At 54.8% G+C, this 27,568-nt stretch overlaps 3 protein-coding genes across 20 annotated transcripts in view; all 3 read right to left on the minus strand.

The window, feature by feature from the left end:
* The window catches only part of SCMH1 (Scm polycomb group protein homolog 1), a 293,217-nt gene that overhangs the window by 51,430 nt on the left and 214,219 nt on the right, over positions 1-27,568 (minus strand). The gene's annotated exons all lie outside the window — the stretch shown is intronic.
* On the minus strand, positions 4,423-21,808 carry LOC120389096. 6 transcript variants are annotated; one of them, XM_039511332.1, is made up of 15 exons: positions 21,626-21,808; positions 19,180-19,339; positions 17,840-18,462; positions 17,318-17,445; positions 16,849-16,971; positions 16,468-16,547; positions 15,939-16,044; positions 15,635-15,730; positions 14,750-14,854; positions 14,165-14,300; positions 13,825-13,919; positions 13,525-13,677; positions 12,371-12,809; positions 5,406-5,563; positions 4,423-4,856 (listed from the first exon to the last, which is right to left on the minus strand). In XM_039511332.1, the coding sequence occupies exons 3-13, from the start codon at positions 18,459-18,461 to the stop codon at positions 12,582-12,584; spliced, it is 1,872 nt and encodes a 623-aa protein (XP_039367266.1). In that variant the 5' UTR covers position 18,462; positions 19,180-19,339; positions 21,626-21,808; the 3' UTR covers positions 4,423-4,856; positions 5,406-5,563; positions 12,371-12,581. The 6 variants fall into 6 exon arrangements, with proteins under 6 accessions (XP_039367266.1, XP_039367263.1, XP_039367267.1 ...); XM_039511329.1 differs by having other exon boundaries at positions 4,423-4,852; positions 12,371-12,812; positions 21,626-21,807; XM_039511327.1 differs by having other exon boundaries at positions 4,424-4,856; positions 12,371-12,812; positions 21,626-21,807.
* Positions 7,139-11,491, minus strand: LOC120389102. The gene is made up of 3 exons (XM_039511342.1): positions 8,892-11,491; positions 8,499-8,734; positions 7,139-7,877 (listed from the first exon to the last, which is right to left on the minus strand). The coding sequence occupies exons 1-3, from the start codon at positions 9,423-9,425 to the stop codon at positions 7,673-7,675; spliced, it is 975 nt and encodes a 324-aa protein (XP_039367276.1). The 5' UTR covers positions 9,426-11,491; the 3' UTR covers positions 7,139-7,672.

The following is a 27,568-nucleotide window of genomic DNA, read 5'->3' on the forward strand; positions in this document are numbered from 1 at the left end:
TTCTTGTTGCTAACATACCTGTAGAAACCCTTCTTATTACTCTTAACATCCCTTGCTAACTGCAACTCCAAGTGTGATTTGGCCTTCCTGATTTCACTCCTGCGTGCCTGAGCAATATTTTTATACTCCTCCCTGGTCATTTGTCCAAGCTTCCACTTCTTGTAAGCTTCTTTTTTGTGTTTAAGATCAGCAAGGATTTCACTGTTAAGCCAAGCTGATTGCCTGCCATATTTACTATTCTTTCCACACATTGGGATGGTTTTTTCCTGCAACCTCACTAAAGATTCTTTAAAATACAGCCAGGTCTCCTGGACTCCTTTCCCCCTCATGTTATTCTCCAAGGGGATCCTGCCCATCAGTTCCCTGAGGGAGTCAAAGTCTGCTTTTCTGAAGTCCAGGGTCTGTATTCTGCTGTTCTCCTTTCTTCCTTGTGTCAGGATCCTGAACTCGACCATCTCATGGTCACTGCCTCCCGGGTTCCCATCCACTTTTGCTTCCCCTACTAATTCTTCCACATCACATTGTCTACTCATAGTCATCCTACGATCAACCAGGACTCCTAGGTCCTTCTCCTCCTCCGTTACTTCCAACTGGTGCGTCCCCAGCTTATAACTAAAATTCTTGTTAGTCATCCCTAAATGCATAACCTTACACTTTTCACTATTGTATTTCATCCTGTTACTAATACTCCAGTTTACAAGGTCATCCAAATCTCCCTGGAGGATATCCCGATCCTTTTCCGAATTGGCAATACCTCTCAACTTTGTGTCATCCGCAAACTTTATCAGCCCACTCCTACTTTTGGTTCCGAGGTCAGCGATAAATAGATTGAATAAAATCGGACCCAAAACCGAACCTTGAGGAACTCCACTGGTAACCCTCTCCAACCCGACAGATCACCCTTCAATACGACCCTCTGCAGTCTCCCCTTTAACCAGCTCCTTATCCACCTCTGGATTTTCATTTCGATCCCCATCTTTTCCAATTTAACCAGTAATTCCTCATGCGGTACCGTATCAAACGCCTTACTGAAATCAAGATATATTAGATCCACCGCATTTCCCTTGTCTAAAAAATCTGTTACTTTCTCAAAGAAGGAGATCAGGTTGGTTTGGCATGATCTACCTTTCGTAAAACCATGCTGTAATTTGTCCCAGTTGCCATCGGCCTCAAGGTCCGTAACCACTCTCTCCTTTGAAATTTTTTCCATGACTTTGCATACTACAGATGTTAAACTAACAGGCCTGTAGTTACCCGGGTCACTTTTTTTCCCCTTCTTGAATATAGGAAATATATTAGCTAATCTCCAGTCAAACGGTACAACCCCCGAGTTTAGAGATTTATTAAAAATCATCACTAACGGGCTTGCAATTTCACTCGCCAATTCCCTTAATATTCTAGGATGAAGATTATCCGGGCCCCCCGATTTACTTCCGTTAAGCTGTTCAAGTTTGGCTTCCACCTCAGATACCGTAATGTCTACCCCCATATCTTCATTCCCATCAGTCCCTCTATCACTATTCCTTAGCCCTTCATTAGCCTCATTAAAGACCGAGGCAAAATATTTGTTCAGATATTGTGCCATGCCAAGATTATCCCTAATCTCCACTCCGTTTAAAGTTTTAAGCGGTCCCACTTCTTCCTTCTTGGTTTTCTTCCTATTTATATGGCTAAAGAACCTTTTGCTATTGGTTTTAATCCCCTTCGCTAGGTCCATCTCCACCCGGCTCTTTGCCTTTCTCACTGCTTCCCTACACCCTCTGACCTCAATAAGGTAGGTTTCTTTGCTGATCCTTCCCATTTTCCACTCCTTGTACGCTTTCTGTTTTTTCTTAATCACTCCTCTAAAACGCTTGCTCATCCAGCTCGGTCTAAAACTGCTACCTACGAACCGTTTTCCCTTTCTCGGGATACATGACTCTGACAGCTCCTGCAACTTCAACCTGAAATAACCCCAGGCGTCTTCCGCCTTTAGATCCTGTTTACAGATAGAGCTGATTAGGCTCCAGAGAGAGTCTTTTGGTTTGTTAAGTGACCACTGGAGCTGAAATGACCTCCCAGCCTGTGGGGGAGAAGGTACCTCGCTCATTCCTCCAGCTGCTCACCACTGGCGGCTGCTCTCCAGCTGCTCACTCTGGCCGCTGTTTATCGTGCCACCATTCACTCCACCACTCCATGGCCGATGGCCTTGTACCATCACCTTCTGCTGCAACCAGCCCCTGTGACCTCTCAGTTGGTCTCCTGAGGTTTCACCAGCTCTCAGTGATTTCAGCTCTCAGTGGGGGAACCTCACACTGAGTGCAGGCTGGGCCAGCAGCGTCTTCCACCGAAATGCTGTCCTGTAGCAGGTCTAAGAACATAGACCTGATTATCACTTGGATCAATCGGAGAGAGATCCATTGAAACATACTGGAAGAAGCAGGGCCGGCTCTAGGTTTTTTGCCGCCCCAAGCAAAATAAAATTTGGCTGCCCTCACCCCAGCCCTGGGCTCCCCCCCCCTGCACTCCCTTGCTGCCCCAGCCCTGGGCTCTCCCCCACATACACCTGCACCCCCTGCTGCCCCAGCTCTGGGCCTCCCCCTTTCCGCACCCCCCTGTCACCCCAGCCCTGGGCTCACACACACCCTGTGCTGCACCAGCTCTGGGCACACCCCTTCCCACCCACCAGTGCCCCCCCACCCCCTGCCACCCCAGCCCTGGGCTCTGCCCCCTCTACCCGCACCCCCTGCCACACCAGCCCTGGGCTCTTCCTCCCCCTCCCCCACCTGCACCCTCCTTCTGCCCCAGCCCTGGGTCACTGGTGACTTGCTCCCAGGGCGGGTCATTCAGCAGGAATTTTGGATGTGCACAGAACACAGACAGGATTGGTTCCCATATGGTTACAGAACTGCAGTAAAGTGCAACAATTTTCAGCTTGTGTGATTGCAGGATATCTGTATGCATATTATAAGACTGTCCTCCATAAATGAGGAAAAGTCAAGGTGCCTTTATTATTCTTTTATTCCACTCTTTGTTTCTATGGGGAATTTGCCAATGCAATATCACTGTCTTCCTTTTAAACAACTAAAAAAAAAAAAAGCAATGGCTGTTGAAAATAGCAATTCCAGTCCTAAAAACCACTGGGAAGCATTTCTTGCTCAATTTTATCTACAGCAAGTTACAGTGGATCAGTATATTTGATTTGGGAGAAATGAAGTAACAGCTGCCCAAACTGAGCTTGAGCACTCCTGACTTTTGAGGTGTTCAAATCTGGAAGGCAGGTGCTAGATTCCTTTTCTGAATATTAGCTAAATCTGGAAAGGAAAAGTCAATTTCTGCTTCCAAGGCTCAGAAGTGGAAATCCTCCTACGTGCCTGGTACTGTATCTGAAGCTGCCCAGGTCCAGTAGAGCCTCCCCTCCCTTACTTTTCATTTTAAATTCTGGTGGGATCCACGTACCTCCCTTGCTAGGCTTCAGATAGAGGGGGGCACTGTCCATTTAATCCCCCCAATTCCTTCTTTGGGGGCTGCAAGGTGGGGTCACACCAGTATCCCTAAGCCAGTCTGGGGATGTCTTCTGAAGGGGATATCTGGGCCAAAGCCTTCTACCTCTTGGGCACACTTGTTCCCCATTCACAGTGCCACCCCCCTCTAGCAGTGAGTTCAAGCTGCAGCATGAGGTTTCAGCTACCATACTCCCTCCCCTGCTTTCCCGTTGGTAGTGGCTAAGGGAATGCTGGGAAATGTAGTTCTTTCCCTGTTCCAGGGCTGGTTCTATAGGCAGGGAGCTAACCAAGGAACTACAGCTCCCAGGGCCCCCTGTTGGTTCTCAGCTCCCAGACTCGATCCCTGCCAGCTGCCGCCCCTGCAAATGGGCTGCCCCAAGCAGCTGCTTGCTTTGCTGGTGCCTAGAGCCACCCCGGGAAGAAGCAGAGACTTGAGTTCAGGAGTTGACCAACTAAGGCACTTATGCTGACTCCTTAAGTGAAGGGGACAAGAAGTAAAAAGAACAGGCGAACTTGCGGCACCTTAGAGAGACTAACATTTATTTGAGTATAAGCTTTTGTACACACACACACACACACACACACACACACACACACGTCCTACCAACTCTAAGAGGCTAATTAATTAGGAGAAAAAATGTTTGTAGTGATACTCAAGATAGCCCTATATAGACAGTTTGACAAGGTGTGAGGATGTCTGTTTTCTCGTAAAATCAGTGTAAGGAAAGGAGAAAACTCAAAAGGTTCCTCCTCGTGCTCACGTATGTGAACCCTAATGCACTTATGCTCAAATAAATGTGTTAGTCTCTACGGTGCCACAAGGATTCCTGTTCTTTTTGTGGATACAGACTAACACGGCTGCTACTCTGAATCCAGCTATTGTAAAGTTTAGCGTGACAGTAAAGAGACCCCTTTCCAACCCTTCACCACACAAGACAAAGCCACAGTATTTGTCATGAGCTATTTATTTCTACTCTCTTGGCTCCCAAACTGCTTCTCCTCCCTACTGCCGCCAGCCACCTTCGAGTTCTCCCTCTTCTCTCCCCGGCTCTGCTCACTTGATTGCAACAGCTCAGCGGATGGTCCAGCTTTGTGCTTTCGCTTCCATTCTTCTTCACCTCTTTGGGTGGCTGCATTTGCCATTGAGCAGCCTGATGGAAATACCTGAGTCCTCTGTCTAGGCACGCAGGCCCAGCAGCTAAAGCCAAGCCCCGCTGAGAGCAGGGGAGATTAGCCTGGAGTGTCAGGAGTGGAGGCTTGGCCCATGGGGACCCCAGGCACTGCAGCTGCTGCCACCTACGTGGGGAATCCTCCAAAACATCACCAAAGGGCTCTTCCACATTCTGCAAACTGGACTCACGGGCTGCCTGTCTAGGAGAACAGAAACCCTTTGTTAGAGCAGGAGAGTCTCTTCCCACGGCTCCCTGAGGGTCACAGTCAAACACCTGTGAGTCTCTAGGAGGCTCTCAAGGAGTTCCCTGCTCAGTCACTTGGCACCCACCAGCAATGGTCTCTGACAGCGGCATTGCAAAGGGGAGCTCAGCAGATGGTCCCTTCTATGGCTTCCTGAGTGGGAGGGAGGTTGGTCATGTCATTTAAGGCTGAGCTGTCAGAGTCAGGGCTCCTGGGTTCTCTGACTTTGGAAGTGGGTGGAGTCTAGTGGTTGGAGCTGGACTGGGATCAGTACCACGCTTCCTTCCTGCCTCTGTCAGTGACATTGTGTGTCACCTCACAGCCAGTTGCTTTCTATCGCGATGCCCCAGCTAACAGGGATAAAACTGACCCACCTCAGAAGGGTTGGCAGGGGTAACCACCATCATGACTCAAGTTGGAATGAGTTGTGCTCTTGGTAGTGAAGAGCCCAAATTAAGTCCTCATGGATATCCAGGGTGCCTGTATTGTGGCCATAGTTTGACTCACCTAGTGTTACAGGCTGTTTAGCCCGGTCCTGGCCAGGCGTGATGCATCTGCTCCTGGCCCTCTCTGGCCCTCAGCTCCATCCCACACAAGAACATGGCTCACCAAGGACAATCTATCAGCTCCCATCTGGGGTTCAGCTCCAAGACGGATGGCGAGCCCTAGCCGGACCATAGAAAGACACGGTGGTGTTCTTTGGTGGAAAATGCTACAGCTTCAGCCTCTGCTCCCACCTCCACCCACACGCTAAGGCTTCCAAAGTGGTCCCTGACCCTAGGTGAACAAAGTAGCTGGGCTGCGGCCAGGGTGGGTGGAATTACTGCTGAGACTGATCCTAAGAGAAGAGCAGATTTCTCCTCTGCTCTAGGGAGATTCCCATCGGAAAAGCAGCTGGGGTGGGGGCGGGGGCAATACAAGCACTACCCCTCAGCCCTTGAGCAGCAACTAGGACTTTGGGAGCCAAGGGACTGGTGCATCTTGCTGGAGAGCAGAAAAGGGCATTGGAGAAATTGTACAAAAAAGTCAATGTCACGGCTGGGTCAAGGGCAGCCAGACCTACTGGTCAGAGCCAGAGTCCACACTCACATGACAGGAGTCGAGAGTCAGCTGAGTCAGGATACTGGAAGATCAGCAGCAAAAGAAACTTGCTATCACAACCACAAATCAGATGCCAGGAAATCAAGCCAGGGGAGCAGCAGCAGAACCAGGCAGCACATGGTCCAGAACAGGGAGCAGCCCTGGCGTTCAGTCAGCTTCCAGTTCCTGCTGCTGTCTTAAGCAGGGCCAGGGGGCCAATGAGCTTTCCTGGGACTCCTCCAATAGGACCTCAGGAGTGGAGCCTCAAACTGGGGCTGAACCTCATGGGTCCTAGGTAAGCAATTGTCAACAGGTTTCCAGGTGGAGGGTTGGAGTGTGGCTGCTCCCATGAACCCTGCAGACCCGGGCTGAAGACCCCTGGGTCTTGACAGTGAGTGATCTCTCCCCGCTCAAACCTCCTGCAGCGGAAAACAGTCTCTAGGATCCTGGACACCTCCTCTGAGAATAAAATGAGGATTTCATGATGAGAAATAGGTCTCTGTACCAGGGCTGGGATCTGGGGACAGGGAAAGCTCCCAACCAGGATATTAAGTGTCAGAGGGGTAGCCGTGTTAGTCTGGTTCTGTAGAAGCAGCAAAGAATCCTGTGGCACCTTATAGACTAACAGACGTTTTGCAGCATGAGCTTTCGTGGGTGAATACCCACTTCTTCGGATGCAAGTAGTGGAAATTTCCAGGGGCAGGTTTATATATGCAAGCAAGAAGCAAGCTAGAGATAACGAGGTTAGTTCAATCAGGGAGGATGAGGCCCTGTTCTAGCTGTTGAGTGAAAACCAAGAGAGGAGAAACTGGTTCTGTAGTTGGCAAGCCATTCACAGTCTTTGTTTAATCCTGAGCTGATGGTGTCAAATTTGCAGATGAACTGGAGCTCAGCAGTTTCTCTTTGAAGTCTGGTCCTGAAGTTTTTTTGCTGCAGGATGGCCACCTTAAGATCTGCTATTGTGTGGCCAGGGAGGTTACAACCAGGATATGTAGCAGGAATCCCCTGTTTGTTGCAAGAGCCCCAAGTGGCAGGACGAGTGAACGGTTCTGACCTCCAGGAGGTGCCTGGGATCTTCTACCTGAGCTTCAATGGGACCCATGTTGCTTGGTTTGACAGGATGAGCTGGGCTGGCTGCAGGATCTGTGTGAGAGGCTGGGACAGAGCCTGAAAGACAGATTTGACAGTCAGGGTTCTGGCACCTCTGAGGGAGAACAGAGGTTCTGAATCCCAAAGAATAAGCAATTGAATCAACTGTACAATCATAAGGTCCATCATAAGGTCCTCTCATGGATTGGTAACTGGTTAAACACTGCTCCGCCCTGACCACTGGTGGCCCAATGGCCCACCGCACCCCTAACTTAGCAGCTCCAGCTACCAAGAGAGCAAGAACCAGAGGCCTTCCTGCTCCTGGGACAGAGGAGCAGGTTGATGATCTACCTGTAGGTGAGCGTTGGCCTTCCCCATGCCCATGGTCTAGACTCCATTCAGGGCAGCGCACAGGAACTGCAATTCCTATTCTGGAGCTAGGGGCGGTTTCAGTTTGCTGGCAGGAGACTGTACATGAGACCTTGCAGTTGCAGGGTGACCCAGGCACTAACATGGGCAGAGGCCTGTGTGGGGCAAGGAGGGCAGGGATTTGGGAATCAAGAGCAGAGGATCAAACACTTTCTCCATGTGGGACAGGATGATCCTCATTTCAAAGATAGAGAAAGTGAGGCACCAGATGGGAGAGTGACCTGGCCAGGATCACGGTACCACTCAGTGGCAGTGCTGCTGTATAACCTGTTCCCTGCTCTCATCACTGCACCCTGCTGCCCCTTCTGTATGACCCCTCCAGCCATCCTCTCCCATAGGCCATCCCCAGCACTCTCCAATACCAGGCTGTTTCCATAATGGAAACAGGCTTGTAACAGAGTTCACTCACCGAGAGGCGCCCCTTCCTGGCAAGGCTGGTCTCACAGCTTTCTTGCTGGGCTAGCGCCCCCGCTGAGAGTCGCTAGGGTACTCTGGCAGCTTTTTGCCTGGGAACTCAGCCCTTCAGCCAGGTGACCGTCTTTTATTCCACTACTTCCTGGTTCGCGATCCCCCCCAAAAAAAAAAAAAAAAAATGTAACTAACAAACAAGCTCCCCTCCTTTCGCTTTTTTTCAGCCTGACCTGACTTTGCCTGCCTTGCCCTGCTGGCCTTTAGCCTTTTTTTTTCCTTGTATGTTCCCTCCTCCTTCCTTAGAGACCAACCTAAGATGTGACTCCACTGTATTCATTTTTGAAAATTTATAATAAGCTCGAGGGGGAGGGCCTGGCCTCTCTTTTGCCTCTCAGTTAGGGCTCGTTCTATCCTCAACTTGGCTAGGTCCCAGGCTGTGCAGCCCAGGGGAAAGCACCCTCTTACAGGCCTGCTCTGCCCACTCCTACTGTTATTGGCCTGGGGTCCTTGCTCCTCATTTCAGACCTGGTTTCCAGAGGGGCTGAATACACACAGGCCCCACTGCCTGGAACTGGAGTTTGCTCGTTCTGGTGACTCTGACATTCAGAGGCTGACAGGTGTGGTGAGGGGGCTGGAGAAACCTCACTGCTGAGCGGAAGGAAGTCAAAGAGTTGGGATTCTGGGAGCTGATGGGTTCGTTTTCCCTGCTGTGGGAAGTGGAACTGGCGACCGAGACTACCCGATGCTCTCTTCATGCTCGAGGGGCTGGAGTCTCCTGCCAGAAATGCTCTCAGGAGTCCAGGTTCGAGGACGTCTCTGGGGAGCCCCTTCCTAGGAACAAAACCAGGGTGGTACGATGATGGAGAAGTCTCTGTCTCAGAGCTGGGAGCCAGAGAAGGGGGAAGCTCCCAGCCAGGCTATGCACTGGGGATGCCATTTCTCCCCCAAGAGACCCACAGGCTCCAAGGAGTAAATGGCTCTTACCTCCATGAGGGAATGGGGTCTTCCATCTAAGCCTCTTTGAGAGCCAGCATTGCTTGCTTTGCTGGGACGAGGTGACCTGTCCCCACTGCCCCCTGACATGGCTCCGGTACAGGACGCGCCCATCTGGGAAGCTGTGCCAGATCCCAGGGCCTGGAAGATAGTTGGGAAGGAGGTTCCTATTCCTTTCACACCCAGAGACCCCATAGAAGGGCCAAGGGGACAATAAAGGGCAGGAGGTGAAGCTAGCCCTGAGCCTCTGTCCCACTCCCACCTCCTCAAAAGTGGAGCTTTCCAGGCTCCAGTGGGGCTGGGGCTGTGGCCCTGACACAGGGGCCTTTCTGCATCATATGGGGCTGGGTGAGCTCTGCCTGGGCACAGGGGGAATGGGAGGGGGTGTAAACCAGGGAAAGGGGGATGGGGAGTGGGTGTGAGGGAAAGAGCTCCAGCCTCAGATGAAGGAATTTGGGGAGCAGAGGGAAGGACCCGGCTCCACAGAGAGGGGAGCGAGTTTCTGTAAGTGTCAGGGGGCTCCATTTCCCCTTCCGCTAGTTCCCTGTAGGGGTCCCTCGCTCTCCCGCTCAGAGGGAGGCCACTCCGGTCCAGACTAGAGTCTGCAGGGTAGCCAGGGGCCCACAATAGGGCTGGGCGGTTGTGACCAGGTTGGGACTCACCACCACAGCACCTCCCGCTGGTCGCTCCGGGAATTAGCTCAGTCCATGGGGAGCGCCCTCTGCTGGCAGTGTCCTGTCCATCTCTTGTCCTCCGTTGGTGGCTGGACCCGTGTTGCTCCCTGCTTGACAGTGTCCTTCATCCTCATCCCCTTTTGAGGGTGAAGGGCGGCGGCGGGGGAGGTTAGCAACAGTCCTTGCACCTGCCTCAGTGGCCAACCACAACCCCCAAAGTCTAGCCCCTTGTCTCAAGAGCTGGTTGCAATTTGTCTCGGCCACCACATGGCCAGGTGCAGTACTGCTCAGTCTGAGGTGCTGGTCTCCTGCTCTGGAGACAAACCTTCCTCCATGAAGTTCTGGGACAGACTGACTGCTGTGCTCCTGGGCAGCCATTATATAGTACCTAGCCTAGCCCTGATTGGCTGGCTCTAATCTCGGCCCTGATTGGCTCTCAGTAGGCCCTTCCTTGATTGGCTGCCGGCCTATGCAGCCGTTCTGGCCTACTCTAGCCCCCTCTCACATGGGGGTGGGGCAGCCACCCCACCACCCCCTCCCCCTTAAGAATGCTCACGGGGGGAAGGAAGGGGGTCCCTATCACCCCAGCTTCCCTCACAGCTGGGCCCACAGGGCATCCCTTTCCTCTCGCAGACCCTCCACAGTCTGGAGCAACCTGCTCCGCACCTCTAGGGTCTGGGTTCCCATTGTGGACCGCCCTGGTCCTACGGGGTTCCTCCTTCTGTTTGGGTTCCCACATTGGCCCTCCTGGCTCCTATGTGGGTTCCCTCATTTTGGTGGGGCCTCTCTGCCCAGCCCCTTTCTCTCTAGGGGCCTCGGTCTTCACCACCCCTTCCCTGGGTGGGGTCTCAGACCGAGCCCTTCTCTCAGACACTCCCCCTTTCTGCTTCAGGGGGCAGTGCCTCCTTATATGTCCCCCTTTGTGGCAGTGGAAGCACTTTCTGGGTCTTCCACCTGCCACATCCCTACTCCTGCTTGTTTGGGCCCTGGCCCTTCCTTCTGGGCTGGCCCGGGCCTTGGCAGTCCTGTAGGGGCACTCTCTCTTCAGGTGCCCCGGCTCCCCTCAGACCCAACAAGCAGAGGGTGCCTTTTCTGGGTGGGGCCTCTCTGCCCCCTCCCAGTAGGGACACTCCCTCCTGTAGCGTCCCCGTCACCTACAGGCGAAGCAGTTCAGAGTTCCCAGCCCTGGCCTCTCGCCCATGGGGCTGGAACTCGTTTGGCCTGGGTGCCGACCCCAGCAGCAGCCAGAACAACTCCCTCTGCTGCTCGGCGAGCTGAGCCACCCAGGCCCTCCAATAGAAGTCTCTTTTCTCCACCATTTTGTCTCAGTCTCTCAATGTGGCACAATCTGTCTAGTCCTCGCTCTTGCCCTTAGTATCGGGGCGGACCGCCTGTGCCTGCATTCTCCACCACGTGTGACGGGGTTGGAGCTCATCACCACGGCGCCTCCCGCTGGGCGCTCTGGTAATTAGCTCAGTCTATGGGAAGCGCGCTCTGCTGGCGGTGTCCTGTCCGTCTCTTGTCCTCCCTTGGCGTCTGGACCCGCGTTGCTCCCCACTTGACGGTGTCCTTCTTCAGGCCACTGCTCTCTGGCAGTGCCCCTTAGTCCATGCTCACCCCCTTCCGGAGGGATTACCAACAGTCCTTGCACCTGCCTCAGTGGCCAACCACAGCCCCCAAAGTCTAACCCATTGTCTCAAGGGCTCGTTGGAAGTTGTCTCAGCCACCACATGGCCAGGTGCAGTACAAGAGGGAAGGGGGGGACCCACGCCTGCCCAGTACTCTGGGTCCCAACCCAGGGACCATCTAGTGGCAGCCCCCCTGCTCTCCCTTTGTCCAACTGTCCCTGGGCCACTTCCCCTCCGGCCCCTCGCACTCTCTAGGCCCTTTCTATCAGGGCCCGCAGTCTGGCAGGTCTTGGGCTGGAGCCCTACTATGCTCCCCATGAGTCTGCCCAGCACTGTTCTGTCCAAGGACTCCTGCTCTGGAGACAAACCTTCCCGCATGAAGATCTGGGACAGACTGCCTACTGTGCTCCTGGGCAGCCTTTATATAGGGCCTATCCTAGCCCTGATTGGCTGGCTCTAATCTCGGCCCTGATTAGCTTTCAGTAGGCCCTTCTCTGATTGGCTGCCGGCCTGCACAGCCGCTCTGGCCTACTCAAGCGCCCTCTTGCATGGGCATGGGGCAGTCACCCCACCACAGTCATCAACTGTCGTTACCAGGCTGCGGCCTGGGCTGCAGGGCCGGCTCCAGGCACCAGCGGAGCCAGCACGTGCCTGGGGCGGCACATGCTAAGGGGCGGCAATCCGGCCATTCCTGGGGCAGCAGAGTCCGGGCAGCTTCAGCAGTTTGGGCAGCAGCAGTCCGAGCCGCCTTTTTGTTTTTCCTTGTGGTGGTAAAAATGGTAGAGCCGGCCCTGCTGGGCTGGGGTCGCTCAAGTGGTCAGCCCCCCAGCACAGTCTGCCAGAGTGGCTCCGGCCTGGGTGGAACCAGGCAGCCAGCGAGCAAACAGTCTTGACAGGGCTGGCTCTAGCCTGGGTGGGGCCCCGGTGGCCAGCCAACAAACACCCTCCAGGTCAGTGATAAGGGAGCTCCTGTCCTGGGCTAGAGCCTCCTTGCACCACGTAGGGGGTCAGCCACCTGGGATGGGGTGGCAGGGGGAAGCGGGCCCTTGGCTGCCCCTGCGTCGGCGGGGATCCGGCCGCAACATGCCGACTGAGCTGTGCTGGGCTCTGCAGCCAGCTGCTCCAGGGCTGCCCCTGGGCTACTTCCTGCCTCCCCAGGGTTTGGTACCTGCGGCCTCCAGGCCTCTTCCGGCTCCTTGGGGTAAACCGCAGCGGGGACTCCGGGCCAGTCCTCGTCCACGCCTGGGGATCGGGAACAGCCAGGAGCGGGATCCTCTCTGGGCCTCTGGAGAACAGGCCGAGCGTCCTCCTCTCTTGCAGGCTCTCCCCCAACTGTGCAGCACGGCCGGCCTTTTATACTTCCGGCCACGCTCCAGTTCTTAGGGCGAGGGGGGCGGGGCAATATAGGCCCCAGCCTCCAAGAGGCGTGTAGGGGGTCTCTCGCTCTCCCAGTCGGAGGGAGACCACTCAGTCTCACTACACTCCCCGTTTACAGGGAGTGGGAGTAGCTGGTGGCCTCGAAGGCAGAGCTCCTGCACCGCCTCAGGCACTTGGTGCAAGTTGTGGATGATGTGCAGTTGTTGCGTCACCTTATAGGTGACCTCCTCCTGCTGCAAGGGAACGAGGACCCGTCAGAGACTCAGACACCCCTGCGGAATCGGGGGATTAAGGGCACCTGGGACCAGCAGCATTTCCACCCAGCACCCGCCCACCTCTGAGGGATGGAGTCCCCCTCCTGACGCCCAGAATGGAGTCTTGTTGTCCTTTCTAGTGACCTCCAGTGCCAACTCCCCTGCTTGTAGGATGAGCTCCTGCCACCTTCCCCCCAGTGCCCCTGACAGCTGTTCCACCTCCAATCCACGGCTCAAGTTCTCAGACCCCTCTCCTCCACTCCCACCCAGGTTGGGCAGGGAAGGGGCTCTAGCGGCGGCCGGGGGAGGAGGGATTCTGGCAGCAGTGAAGTGGGATGTGGGGAGGTTGAGATCATTCCCCAAGTCATCCCAGCCACTAATGCTGAAACCGCAGGTGGTGGCTCGGGTGACAGGAGAGGCTGGCAGAGGGCACTTAGAGGACTCTGCTGCCCTTCCCAAGAACATAAGTCCGTGATGAGGCAATACTTGGTAACGAGCTGGGCTGGAGCTGCTCCGGGGACAAGCTTGCTCCCTCCTGCCCATAGAGGTGAATTCATCTCCCTTCCCAGTAGCACCTGCTCTCGCTTTCATTCCCCACCAGTCGCCTTGCTGCCATGCCGGCCAATGGCCGGAGGATGGGAATGAGGCCTGGGCCCCGCCCCAATCTCCGGAGACTAATGCAGCTGCTCACCTTGTCCCCCAGCAGCTGCTGGGCTTGCCCCAGCAGGGAGTAAGTGAGGAGCAGCCCAGCCTGGCTGACACGCAGCCGGGGGTTGTGCATGGCCAGCACTGCCGTCCGCAGGAAGAAGCGTCTCTGCCCCTCCGAGAATAACTTTCCAAAGACCTGAAACCAAACGGACGTGAGGCTTCAGCAAATTGCCCAGAAGCAGGCTCCAAATCCTGGACTAGAACGGCAACTCGGTCTAGTGGCTCCAGGAGGCAGCCACCCGCACTGCCCGAGCTGTGCCATGCCCTGGCACAGCAGCCTTACCTCCCCGACCCTGGCTGTGTTTTTATAGCCGAGGAGCCTGCTGTCCTCGTGCCAGTCTCGGAGCCACAGCTCTTCGGCCTCGTGGATGGTCAGGTCTGGGAAAGAGACACACACACATTTGTCATTCTGGTTGCAGGGCTTGTGTCCTTCCAATCCCATTGGTGGCTGCACAGTGGGCAGAGTCCTCGCTGTGTGCCCGGCCCAACAGAATTGCAGGGGCTGGTGTAGAACACAGAAAGAGAGAGAGAGACTCGTCCTCCAGCCGGGGTCACTTGGAGACAAATTGGCTGGGGGGGTCTCACTCATCTAGCGGGGGCCATTTCCCAGCTGGGTTCCTTACCCCTCTGGTGCAGCAACAGTTGGTAGAGCCGGAAAACCCCCTCCCTGGCCTGCCGGCTGATGTCCTTGTCTGGGTCACCGATGGACAGAGCCAGCTGTGCCACGTGGTGACCCATCTCGGGGAATTCGGCTGAGTTCTAATGGACAGAAGAGAGAGAGGGGACTCCATCAGCATTTTCCTGTCAGCTCCCAGTCCCCGCCTGGGCCAGGACTCCTTCCCCTCAGCCCCTCGGCAGGAGATGCTAGAGGATAGGAGCTAGAGCTAGACTCTTAATTTTCTCTGCCTGCAAGCAAGCCTGGAGCACAGGGATGTGGGCAGGGCCCTCCATGAGGATTTGCTTCCCCAGCTGCTCCAGGATGACAGGAAGGCATGAACCTGGAGCAGGCTCCCCTTAAAAGCGAGAGTCGCCACTTCACCATAGGGTGACCAGAACTTGACTCAAGCCAGGCTCATTCTCTGCTCTGACTCTGCCTCCCCAAGAGGATCACTCCTAACCCACAGCCCCTGCAGCAGCAGATCCTACAGCCCCTTGGAGCCAGCCCACCCCCGCCTGGAGTCAGGAAGCTGGGGTCAGAGGCCACTTACGTCGAAGTCAGGGAGGGTGATGATGGAGGTGAGCAGGGTTGCGCTGCTCCTAATGGCCCTGGCTCTCTCACGCGACACCCTGGACACCATCCAGTAGTTAATGTGCTGTGGGGAAAGGAGGCAGCTCAGGATGAATGGGCGGGTGCATGTGTTGTGCTAATGAGCCCCTCCCCACCCCCGGGGGGCTGAGACATTGTATGCGGGTGGAATATCTGATTCATTGATCGCAGAGCTTTAGAAGGGGATTGTTGCCCTCAGGACGATGCTTGTATCCTGCAGGTCACAACTTGTCATTGTCTCTCTAGATTGGGACAATGCTCAGTGGCGGGGCTGGTCCCATCCTCCCTGAACTCCTGATTCCTGAACAGCTCACCAGGAAGGAGACAGACCCCTCGCCCCTCCCTGGCTCTCAAGTCCTTGGTTGGGTGAAGGGACTGAGTGGGAGCCAGGAATCTCGGGGCCTGTCAGACAGAGACAAGGGCTGATTCTCTGGGGCCCTCCTGTTTCTCTAGGAACGAGCCTGTGACTCTTCTCTGAGGACCATCTTCTGGATCTCACAGGAGGGGTTCAGACTCTCACTCCCCAAGCCAGCCAGGGGCCCCCTGGTTAGTGCTCAACAGAACCAGGCAGAGCTCTGGCTTGAAGTCCCAGCTCCTTCCTCTGTCCTTCAAGGAGGAAGGGCCTGACACTGCATTGCACTGACTGCCCTGCAGTAATGTGTGTTGCTGTAGTGTGCTGAACCTGGCATTGTTTGTTTGCACCATGCTATGAACACACACATTTTTGAGCAAAGACGCCCCACTGGGGGCGCAGCTAGGAGGACAGACTGCAAAATGGATGGAAGAGTTAAGGTAAAATTGCCCCCACCCCTCTCATCAGGCTCACCTCCAAGATGTAGTGGAGCTTGTTGGTATCTGGGGACTTTGCCAGCAGGTTCCCCAGCATGGCGTCCAGGAGGTCTGGCATGACCCTATGCAGATCCTGCAAAGCAAGGGAGAGCCATGGGTCAGACTTAGGGAAAGTGGGGCTACACATGATGCAGGATGGGAAGAGGGGTCTCTGGGAAGCACTGGTGAGACCCCCAAACACATATCCTGGCCTCTCTCATTCTCATCCCACTGCAGGCAATTAGCAAGGATTCGTGGCAGGATGAGAGCTGGCTGCTCAATCCATGATTTAGCTGATCTACCTGGACTTGGGTGGTGTCTGTCCGCGTGTCCAGGGTGAAAACGGCATGCAGGGCAGCTCGGAGGAGGTGGGTCTCCAGCTCCGGCTCCAAGGCAGGTGTCATGGTGCTGGCAAGAGAGAGGAGCCGGTATTAGACTGTGCAGTGCGGGGGTGGGACTGGCACCAACATGGACGTGAAACTTCAGGGAAATAGGCAGAGGCTGGCGAGAACGGAAACTGAGGCACCAAACCAGGGAACGATAAGGCCAAGGTTTCCCAGACAGGCAATGGAAAGGCAGGAATGGTGCCTGTTCCCTGAACACTGCTTCCCCTCCTGTATCTGATCCTGGGAGTCAGCCTCTCCCCAAAGCCATTGCAATGTTACTGGAGTGAAAAGAACAGAGCAGCCAGGAGAGGGAGTGACCCTTCTTGCCACCTCTGCCAGAGGAGCCACCCTTGGGAGGTGACCTGGGAGTGGGAGGGGCAGAGACTCCCAGCCATGGCCTGAGCAGCACCGGGGTTAAGGGAACCGGGCAAGAGGGTCTCGGTACCTGAGGTTGGCCACAGCGATCAGGCAGTTGGCCAGGACGGGGCCGGGCGGAGAGTCATCAGGAAGCTCCTCAATGAGCTCCTGGGAGAGACAAAGGAGACAAAGGAGCAGGTGAGATTTGGGCCTCACTGACACTTCCCAAGGAGGAGATTACACAGCCAGGGCCCCACACAACCAGCAGGATCCCCCCAGCTGCCTCCCGCTCTTCCGATTCCTGCCCACTAGTTCTCCCGTCTCTTCTCCCCAATCTGCAGCCCCAGCAATCCCTGCCCTCAGCTGCCCCTCCACCACCAGCCATTCCCCAACCATCGGCCTGGGGAGACCCCTGCCCCTCCCGTGTCTCTGTCCACCCTCCAGCTGCCGGGCACCGTGTCTCGCTCACCACAATCCTCTCCACCACAGCTGCCTTGCAGCAGCGCGGCTCCAATGTGTCCTGCCCTCTCTGCTGTGCAGCGAGACACGCGGGGTGGATGGCGTGCAGGAACATGAGCTGCTGCGCCTCGTCCTGCGCCCACCAGGAGTGGGGTTAGGGGAGAGAGAGCCAGTTAGCCAGGGACCTCCCTGCCCCAGCCACACCAGCTGCAGGATAGGCCCGAATGAGGTATAGCGGGGACCCGCCTAGTGTCCAAATCACCCACGACTCCTACACAAGCAGGGTCAGGAACTAGGACAGTGCCTGTGGGGGGAGTGTGTGTGACAAACACCCCCAGCTTGGGGGTCCCAGATCATGGAGGAGAAAGGTCCCCATTATGGGTGGTGGCTCATGAGGGCCAAGACCCTCTGCAGCGGGTCGGGATGCTGGGAAGGAGCAGGACAATCTCGGTTCCAGCACAGCTGGGGAATGTTTGTACCTTTTCTCGGCCCTGGAGCTGCTCTCGGATGTTTTTGAGAGCAGCCTCCTCTGTTACCACGTCGACCCATTCCTCCTCCTCCTCCTCCTCCTCCTGCTCCTGCTCATCCTCAGAGGCCCTGGCGGACCCTGCACCAGGGAGAGAGGGGGACAGGGTGACTCCTGCTGCCACTCGGGGGAAGGACAGGGGCATGGCGGGACAATGTGCCCCCTTCCCACCTCCGGGACATAGGGCAGCTCAGGCCCCACTCCCCCCCTCAGTGATGTCATCAGCCCCCAACTCCTTCAGGAGCCCATAGCAAAGAGACCCCCCCTCAGTCCTGGACTCCCTGGGAGGTGCCTCCCCCCCGCCCAATGGAGCAGCAAGGACCAATGTGGCAGCATCTAGTGTCAGTGGGGTTCACGTGGCTCAGGCCAGACCCCTGGGCTGGGGACCCGCCCCCAGAGCACTGCTCGAGGGCCTGGGCCCAGGGTGTTCACAGCCCCCTCCTCGCCCCTCCCTGAGCCCAGCCTGGCTCCTCACCTTGAACGAAGCAGAAGCGTCCATCAGCCAAGCTGCCGTCCGAGTCGCAGGCGCTGCTGCTGTCCCATGGGGAGCGGGCCGAGCTGCTGTCCGAGTCGCAGGCGCTGCTGCTGTCCCATGGGGAGCGGGCCGAGCTGCTGTCCGAGTCGCAGGCGCTGCTGCTGCTGTCCCATGGGGAGCGGGCCGAGCTGCTGGGGCTGGGAGAGGGATCCTCCACCTCCTGCCCTGGGAAGGCTGGAAGGTCCCCACTGACCAGGCAGGGCGATGCCTCCTGATGGAAATCGGGGCTGGGCTCCTGGGGCCGCTGCTGCCCACATAACAAGCCCCGGAGCCACCCTGCCCGGTTGCGCTCCTGGGCTGGGTCCCACCTGCCCTGCCGCATCCTGGCCCAGTTCCATTTCGGCCTGGCCGGTGCCTCTCCCACCTCGGCACCTGCGCCGGGAACAGGTTTCCTCTTCCAGAAGGCTGGGAACTTCCACCTTCTGGTCCGGCCGGGAGCTCCTTCCCCGCCAGCGGGGACGGAGGGGCCGCTCTGCTCCTGGGGAAGATGGCAGCTGCTCCCCTCAGGCTCTGGGGCCACCTTCAGAGCCTTCTTCCTGAACATCCTCAGGAGCCCAGCCATCCTGGAACCAAGCGGGGAGCAGGCGTGAGTCTGGGGTCAAGGCAGCCTCTCACTAACCAGCCTGTTTGGTCCCTCTCCATCCCTGCCCCAGCCAGAGCAGCTCCTCCTTCCCCCACGGGGGTGCAGGGAGTGCAGGCTACACACACTGGCAGGAGTTCATTGCATGATCTGCTCCCCCTCAACGCTCCCCCTCCTCATCCCTGGGGCTGCAAGAACCGGGGAGTCTCGTCCTTTTCGAGCACTGGGGTCAGTCACAAAGACCATCAGTCACTTTGGACAAGCAGCTTCCTCCTGCCAGCCCAGGCCACACTCCCCCACCCCCACCCCCCGCCCAGGCTAGAGAAGGAAGAGAACCCAGGAGTCCGGACTTCTCCTGGGAAACCATCCCCCCCCTTCAAAGTCCCTCGGCATAGCAAGGCCAGGGCCCCCTCGGTTCCCATTGATTTCCATGCTCAGCAGCTCACCGGGTCTGGCCCAGCTCAGAGACTCTCAGCCTGGGCAACAGTCTCCCACAAGGGAAGGGCTGGGAGCCCCATTGCTGGGACCTTTCCAAGCACAGTGGAGACGGCTCTGGAGAAGCCCCTCCCCAGTCTGAGAGCGAGGGGCTCCTGGGGGATGTTTGCAAATCCAATCTCCTTTGGGAGAGATTCTCTCCCCCTCTTTCTGCCTCTCCCCAGACAGACAGGGGACACCACCAGAGAACCCTAATGCCACTCACTTGCTCTGGTGACGGAGCGATGGATGGAGGATGTTCAGGGTCGTCCCTCGCCCTTCTCCTCACTCCCCAAGCCCAAGGCAGGCTGGAGACGGGGGTGGTGACCTGAGGAGTTACCCTGCCCAGCCAGCAGGCAGGGTGATGGCACTGGGCGATCGGCTGGCTGTGAAAACAAGAGTCTATCTTATTGCCAAGGGACGGAGAAACTCGGCCAGCAGCAGGGGGTGCAGAACATCACCCTAGTGCGGGGGTGACAGCGCTCCGGGATCCTGACATCCCAGCGCTTTACACACCTTCCTGAAGCCTCCCAACCCCCCTGGGCTGTCGGGACTGCGCCCCCAACCCTACTGATGAGAAACAGGCCTGGGGAGGGGAAGCTACTGGCTCAGGGTCACACCAAGGGTCAGAAGTAGGGATGGGACCCAGCAGTCCTTCTCTCCAGGCCCCTTCGCTAACCACTGCTGCACACTCCCTCCCACAGCTGGCAGTTACAAGCAGCCCTCATGGCCGCTCCCCCTGCCTTTGAGAGGGAGTGTGCTCCGCTGGAGTGACCGGGCCAGGGGATTGGGAGTCAGGACTCCTGGGTTCCATTGCTGGGTTTCCTATTGGTTCCACAGCTGGTTGTTTTCCTTTTCCTGGGGACTCTGGGCAAGTTGCTCCCCCCTCTAGGGCTCTGTCCCCAGCAGTCAAAGGGGGATTTAATACTTTCCTGCTATTGGAAAGTGCTGGGAGAATCCCCCAGCAAAAGCTGCTCTGACAGTGCTAAGCAGCATCTGAGCATTCGAGGTCGGGGCGCACTGCCCAGGAGGAGTGTTTGGCTCTGGGGTTTCACTTCAGCCCAGTCTAGAGAGAGGGGCCCAGCCATGGAGTGTGGCTCAAGAAGACCAATTCTCCAATTCGTTAAGGGCGTTTTGAATTCCAATCCTGTGCTCCAGAGTGCTTGGTGTCAGTTGCACATTTTAGCAGCATGCTCTCCACTCCATCTTCCAAATCATTCATGAAAATATTGAATACACCAGACCCCGGACTGATCCCTGCCGGACCCACCAGGTGCACCTTCTCCATTGGACAGCCAGACATGGAGAAGGGCTCTTGGAGTCTGGGCTTTCAACCAGCTCTGCACCCACATTACACTGATCGCATCTAGCCCGCATTTCCCTCGTTTGCTTGTGAGAATGTCCTGCGGGACTGTGTCAAAAGCCTTAGCAACCCCAAGATAGATCCCATCTACTGTTTACCCACCTGCACTAGGCCCGGAACCCTGCCAAAGAAGGAAAGAGGATTGGTTTGGAATGATTTGTTCTTGACAAATCCATGCTCACTAGTCCTAAGAACCAAATTTGTCACATTGTGTTAAATTGTCTCGTTGCACACAAAGAGGAGACACTTAGATCTCAAAAATTAGATAAGATGCTTCAGTCTGAGCTAAGTAGTTGCTGCTCTTAATTTCAAAATAAAAAAATACAAAGAAAATAGACTATTTCAGCTATTCTATTATGTCATAATCTGCTCTGAGTAAATGTGATAGGACACCTCATGTTATGCACTGCTCCTAGTGACACTCTCCAATGGATTCCCATCCTCCACCCACCGTGAGGTAGGTAGGAGCGGATCATTATTATCTCTACTTGAAAGAGGGAGAAGTTAAGGCTGAGAAAGGAGAATTGACTTGTCTTAGGTCACACTGCCAGTCAGTGGCAGAGTTGGGAAGAGGACCCAAGAGCCCTGATTTTCAAACTAATCATTGGATCTTGAATTTCATACATTGAATGACCTGAATAAAGTGCTCTCGGATGAGCTCCAGACCAACAACAGTGCACAGTAATTATTCAGCAAGTATTTTAGGAGAATTGCAACATTAGAGAGAATCATGAACTGCTCAGAGACCATTAATGCAGCAAAGCAGCAAAATTTGTCAAACATATGACTGGTTATGACTTATTTACTTGGTCTTAAAAGAGAACAACAAGGATCTGAGTCTCCTCCCTGTCAATAACCCCCTGCTCAGCCAATCAGGGTAGAGACTGAGGACGGGGGGCTGAGGGTTCTCCCCAGAGAGCCCAAAGGATGGCCCAGGTCACTGGTGGGATCATTGCCCGAGCACAATTTCAGCCCCACATTTTTGGGTGGACCTCCCACAGTGGGAGCTGCAGGGCACTCCCCCGCAACACACACACACACACGCACACCACTCTCCTGGTGTTGGGGGGGGAACAGGAGAAAGGACAAACGAAGCAAGAGACGAAGAGAAAGGAGGGAGGGAGGGATGGACAGAGGAAAAGGTGAAACAAAAAGGACAAACCCTAATGTCCCCAGTGATTCTAAGGGACAAAATCTCAGGTGCGGAATAAAATTCTGCCTCCTTAAGCTCGTGTTTTCCTTGCCTAGAATTCAACTGTCACCAGATGGATCAGACTGAACAGGTTTCAGACCTCAAGGAGGCTCCTACCTTCTAAACAGGGACGTCTGTTTTCTAGTAAAATCACTACGGGGAAGGAGAAAACTCGAAAGAGGTTCCTCCTGGCGCTCCTGTACGTGAACCCGAATGCTCTTTCAGTCCTCAAAGAGAGACCTGGAGAAGGAGACTCGCTGAAACAAAGCCACGGGAGTCTCTGAGGTTTCCCTGGCCCCTCGCCCCTGTCCTGCCTGGCTGATGTCAGCATCTCTCTGTGAGGTCACCACCTCCCCACCACCTTTGACCAATAGCCCGAGGTCCTGCAAAAGGCCTTTGTGATGTCACTGCCACACCCCTCCCTTGCTGTGCTAATGTCCTGCCCCTGGCCAGGCACTTTGGAGGTTTGAGCTACTCCCTGTGGATCACCCCACTCAAGGAGTGTTCATTCTAGGCAGCAAGCCGGCTAGACAGGAAAACATCAGACGCTGCTCCCAATGCTCCACTCAGTTTTTCAGAAATTAGTCAACTTGATGGCCAGAAGAGACCATTAGAGCATCTAATCTGACCCCCTGCATATCACAGGCCTCCTGTATGACACAATAGCTTCTTTTGGGGCAAACACATTCCAGAAAGGCATCTAGTCTTCATGAAATAACATCAGGAGATGGCGAATCCACCACTTTCCTTGGTAGCTTGTTCCTGTGGTGAATCATCCTCGCTGTTGAATATTTGTGCCTTATTTGTAATATGAATTTTTCTCTTTTCACCTTCCAGCCATTGAGTCTTGTTATGCCTTTCTCTGCTAGATTAAAGAGCCCTTTAATACCCAATATTTTCTCTCCATTAAAGCACTTCAACACTTCAATGAAGTCACCTTTCAATCTTCTTTTGATAAGTTAAACAAGTTGAGCTCTTTCAATAACTCACTAGAAGGCATTTTTCTCCAGCCCTCAGAACATTTGGTGGCTCTTTGCTGCCCCAGCTCCAATTTCACAACATCTTTTTCAAACGAGGACACTAAAACTGGAGGCTGTATTCCAATATCAGTCTCACTGATGCCGTGTTACCTCCTCTGACGTTATTGACATAAACTGTAACTGTATAGATCACCGTTGTGACCACTATTCTATATTTGCAGCCAATATTGTAGAAAGGTTGTTGTGGAAGGGGTCTATGGAGAGGTTATGATTAGCTGAGTATAATTACGCTATGTGTATCATTTTTGTCATTGATGTTATGAATATTGGCTTTATACTGTCTGTATTTCAAACTTGTGTTATGCTACCGGGGAACACCCCAGACAAGTTGGTGTCAGTTCTGCCTAGCCTGCTTGATGGCCCACTAAGGAGTCTGCTCAGTGTCCCGTTTGCAGTTTCACCCACTTCACCCACCTGTAGGGTTTGAAGCAGCAGAACAATGTCTGCTACCAAGCACTGAGCAACGCAGCGAGTGGTGGTGCTACGAATCGTGGGGTACATGTCCAGTGAGCTGTACTGCTTGCCACGGCCAGATACAGCACCAGTGGAGCTGCAGGGAGTGATGGTACAGGCAGGGCCGGCTTTCGGAAGTGCGGGGCCCAATTCGAACAGTTTTGACGGGGCCCTGGCAGGGATGACTAAAAAAAAAAACACGTAAAAAACCACATGGGGCTTGTACTCACCGGGTGGCGCTCTGAGTCTTCGGCAGCACTTCGGCGGTGGGTCCTTCACTTGCTCCGGGTCTTCGCTGGCACTGAAGGTCCTGTTGCCGAAGTGCCGCCAAAGACCCGGAGAGAGTGAAGGACAAAACTTATAATCTACTGAGTGTGTTCACCCTATTTGTATGAATGTATCATTCTTGTATCTGAAACTAGAAATATGAAATATAACTCTGAGGGCCTATTGTTATTGTGCAAAGTGTGGGCCATTAATGGTGGTTTGGAATCTTGATGGCTCCCATTAACCAGGACAATTGTCTGCAGTTAGGTCTGTTTTACCTGTAAGTCTTCCTGTATACGTGTGTGCAGGCAAGTGGGCAATGAAGTCCTGCAGTGACAAGTGATCATGTCACCTGAACTGGAATCCATCTTTAACCTGATGTCTTTCCATTGAGAAAGGGGGAGGGGACCCAGAGAGACAAAAGATTCCCGCCTTGTGCCAAAGCTATATAAGGGGGTGGAACAGAACAAAGGAGGCTGCAGTCATGAGAAATCCCCAAGCTACCACCTGAGCTGGAACAAGGGCTGGACCAGGGGAGAGGATTGTGCCCAGATTAGGAAAGCGTCCAGTCTATCATAGAAGCTTATTGAAACATCTCTGATGGTGAGATTTTATCTGTATTCAGTTTTATTACTGTATTAGGCTTAGACTTGCATGTTTTATTTTATTTTACTTGGTAATTCACTTTGTTCTGTCTATTACTACTTGGAACCACTTAAATCCTACTTTCTGTATGTAATAAAATCACTTTGCCCCATGCTGCAAAGGAAGGCGACCCCCACCCCCAGGGTCTCTGTCGCAATCTGAATCGGGAGGGAATTCCTTCCCAACCCCAAATATGGCAATCAGTTGAACCCTGAGCATGTCAGCAAGACCGACCAGCCGGACACTTGAGAAAGAAAGAATTCTCTGTAGTAACTCAGAGCCCTCCCAATTTACTTCCCCATCTCTAGCAACTGGGGATATCTGCGGCTAGTAGTCACAGATGGGCCACATGCCATTGTAGGCAGTTTCATCATATTATCGCCTCCATAAACTTATCAAGATCAGTCTTGAAGCCAGTTAGGTTTTTTTGCCTCCATTACTCCCCCTGGAAGGCTGTTCCAGCACTTCACTCCTCTGATGGTTAGAAACCTTCGTCTAATATCAAGCTAAACTTGTTGATGGACAATTTATGTCCATTTGTTCTCGTGTCAACATTGGCCCTTAACTTAAATAACTCCTCTGCCTCCCTTGTCTTTATCTCTCTGATGTATTTATAGAGAGCAATCATATCTCCCCTCAGCCTTTTTTTGGTTAGGCTAAACAAGCCAAGCTTGTTAAGTCTCCTCTCATAAGGTAGGTTTTCCATTCTTCTGATCATCCTGCTTGCCCTTCTCTGCACCTGTTCCAGTCTGAATTCATCTTTCTTAAACATGGGAGATGAGAATTGCACACAGTATTCCAGATGAGGTCACACCAGTGCCTGGTATAATGGCAAAAACATTTCCCTGTCTCTACTGGAAATACCTCACCTGATGCATCCTAGGACTGCATTAGCCTTTTTCACGGCCATATAACATCGGCGACTCAGAGTCATCTTGTGATCAATACACCCAGGTCTTTCTCCTCCTGTGTCACTACCAACTGATACGTCCCAGGGAATAGCAAAAATTCTTCTTGTTTGTTCCTAAGTGCATGACCTTGCACTTTGCACTGCTAAATTTCATCCTGTTTTTATTACTCCAGTTTTCAAGGTCACCTGGATTTTCACTAAAATATTCCAGTCCTCCTCCGTATCAACAATAAATACCAATTTTGTGTCATCCACAAATTGTATTAGCACACTCCCACTTTTTGTGCCAAGGTCATTAATGAAAATGTTAAATAAGATTGATCCCAAGACTGATCCCTGAGGAACTCCACTTGTAACCTCCCTCCAGCCTGATGCTTCACCTTTCAGTAGGACCTGTTGTAGTCTCCCCATTAACCAGTTCCTTGCCCACCTTTCAGTTCCCATATTAATCCCCATCTTTTCCAGTTTAACCAGTGGTGAGCTGGAGCTGGTTCGCACCGGTTCACGTGAACCGGTTGTTAAATTTAGAAGCCGGTTTAGAACCGGTTGTTGAAGGGGTGGGCAAACTCTGGCCTGCAGGACAGTCCTGTCCGGCCCGCCTGAGCTCCCAGCTGGGGAGGCTCCCCCGGACCCTCCCTCGCCTTCCTCCCTCTCGCAGAGCCTCAGCGTGTCATGCCACCGGCGCCAGTGCTCTGGACCGCTCCTGGGCAGCTCGGCAGCTCCTGCCACTTTGAGCGGCATGGTAAGGGGGTGGGGCTGCGAGCTCCAGCGGGCCGCGTGGCTTCCATATGCGCTGCCCTCAGCAGCATGGTAAGGGGTCCAGGCCAGGGCTGGGAGGAGGGGTTGGATAAGGGGCAGAGAGCGGTTGGAGGGGGCGGAGGTTCTTGGGGGGCGGTCCGGGGAGGGGGAACAGAGGGGGTGGGGTAGGCGTGGGAGTTCCGGGGGTCTGTCAGGGTGGTGGTGGATGGGGTGGGGGCAGTCAGGGGACAGGGAGCAGGGTGAGTTGGGTAGGGGGTGGGGTTCTGGGGGGCCTTTAGGGTGAGGAGTCTCAGGAGGGGTGGTCAGGGGACAAGGAGCAGGGGGGGTTGATGGGTTGGGGGTTCTGAGGGGGGCAGTTGGGGGCAGGACATGGGTGGGGGTCGTATGGGGGGGACAGGCTGTTTTGGGAGGCACATTCTTCCCTACGCAGCCCCTGATACAATTTTGCAACCCCGATGTCTGGGGCCCAGTCCCCTTGGAGGGAGGCTCCGGGATCTGGGCCCTGCCGTGTGTGCTGGGTTCCTTGGGCACCCCACAGGGCTGTGAGAATCTGCAGGTCACAAGGGCAACAAACCCACAGAGGCTGGGAGCCAGGTCCAGGCACTTCCAGAGGCAAGGAGCCACTGCTGAGAGCAGCCCCCTTCCATTAAACCAGGCCCCTGCCACCTCTGCCTCTGCTCTCCTCTGCGTGGCATGTAGGCCCCATCCTCCAAGGTATTTAGGCACCTAACTCCTATTGGTTTAACTGGGAGTTAGGCACCAGCTACCTCTGAGGCTCTGTCCAAAAGCCCCTTGCCTAGAACAGAGTCCACCTCTGCCTAATCTGACTGTGGCAGAGCCTATTACAGTCGCTGAAGGGACTGAGGCCTCCAGGTGCCTCATGATCAGGTCTGTGTCCAACACAGGAGTGGAGTCCTCTCGCCCCCCTGTGCATTGCTGGCCCAGCTTGGAGCTCAGCCCCCGCTGCAATCCTGCCGCTCCCCGCGCCTGCGGCTCAGGGAGAGGCGACTGTCAGCTCGCAGGGGCTCTGCTTCCCAGCAAGGGCTGGGGCTAAGGAGCGCAAGGTAGAGCCTGCAGCTGCAGTGAACCAGGCTGCAGAGCGGAGAGGTCCCTGGGGCAGGTGCTGGGGGAGCAGAGAGCAGGCGTTATCATTCTTCTCCACCCACTGTGGATGCTTCAGCAGGATGTGTGAGTGCAGAAGAATAAACCCCAGAGAAGGCTGGGCCACCCAGGGCCGCAGGGAGCCAGAGACGAGGGGAGACGTCTGCCTCCCTCGCAGAGCCCCACCGCTGCAGTTGCATTCTATTATCCTGGCAATGAATCGCCCCTCTCAGTGTGCACCCACCTCGGATTGAATATGGGGCTGCTGCTATTGTCTAGGGGGTAGGAGCTGGCACACTCATCTCCTGTTCCCAGCTCTGCCAGGGGAATTAAAGTCTCCCTGCCTCCGTTTCCCCATTTGTAGGTGGGGAAACTAGTAATCTTTCCTCGAGCAATTTCATGGATGTTTGCTATATGCCACGAGCTCCTTGTTGGGAGGGACTGTGTATTTGCAATTATTCTATAGCCTCTGGTCCTTCCCTTGATTCTGGGCTTTTAAAACTAGGGAAAGCTTTGCGTGCGGGGGTGGGGGGGAATGGGAGGGATTCACTGGCCGTGTCTAGGGTGGATCTGTCCTGGTTGATGGGAGCAGTACCTGCGCTGCAGACATCTACCGCACCCCAGCTGGTTGTCAGAGGGAACGGCGAGCCCTGCTGCGAGAGAGGAATGCCGGGAGAAGTTTAGCAGCAGCGACGGCCTCTGCTAGATGTGTCCAACTGCTGCATCTCTGCTGGGGGAGCAGGCGGTGCCATGGGGAGGGAATTGGGGTGACAGGGGCACCCAGCTGCATGAGCTGCTGTGCTGTTCTCACTGCCCTTGCCCCCTTGAGAACTGCCACAGGGCAAACGGGGGCTTCCACCTCAAGGATCCAGGTTCAAACCCTGT

Source organism: Mauremys reevesii, linkage group 23, assembly GCF_016161935.1.
Source record: "Mauremys reevesii isolate NIE-2019 linkage group 23, ASM1616193v1, whole genome shotgun sequence".
Lineage (NCBI taxonomy): Eukaryota > Metazoa > Chordata > Testudines > Geoemydidae > Mauremys > Mauremys reevesii.

Coding starts and splice junctions, on each gene's coding strand:
- LOC120389102 (XM_039511342.1), bottom strand. CDS start 9,425: ATGGAGCCCCCTGACACTTACAGAAACTCGCTCCCCTCTCTGTGGAGC. Junction 8,735..8,891: donor GACCCCATTCCCTCATGGAG/GTAAGAGCCATT, acceptor GTTCCTAGGAAG/GGGCTCCCCAGAGACGTCCT. Junction 7,878..8,498: donor GCCTCTGAATGTCAGAGTCA/CCAGAACGAGCA, acceptor ACAAGCCTGTTT/CCATTATGGAAACAGCCTGG.
- LOC120389096 (XM_039511330.1), bottom strand. CDS start 18,461: ATGGCTGGGCTCCTGAGGATGTTCAGGAAGAAGGCTCTGAAGGTGGCC. Junction 14,855..15,634: donor AGCTCCACTACATCTTGGAG/GTGAGCCTGATG, acceptor CTTTCCCCACAG/CACATTAACTACTGGATGGT. Junction 14,301..14,749: donor TCACCCTCCCTGACTTCGAC/GTAAGTGGCCTC, acceptor TCTGTCCATTAG/AACTCAGCCGAATTCCCCGA.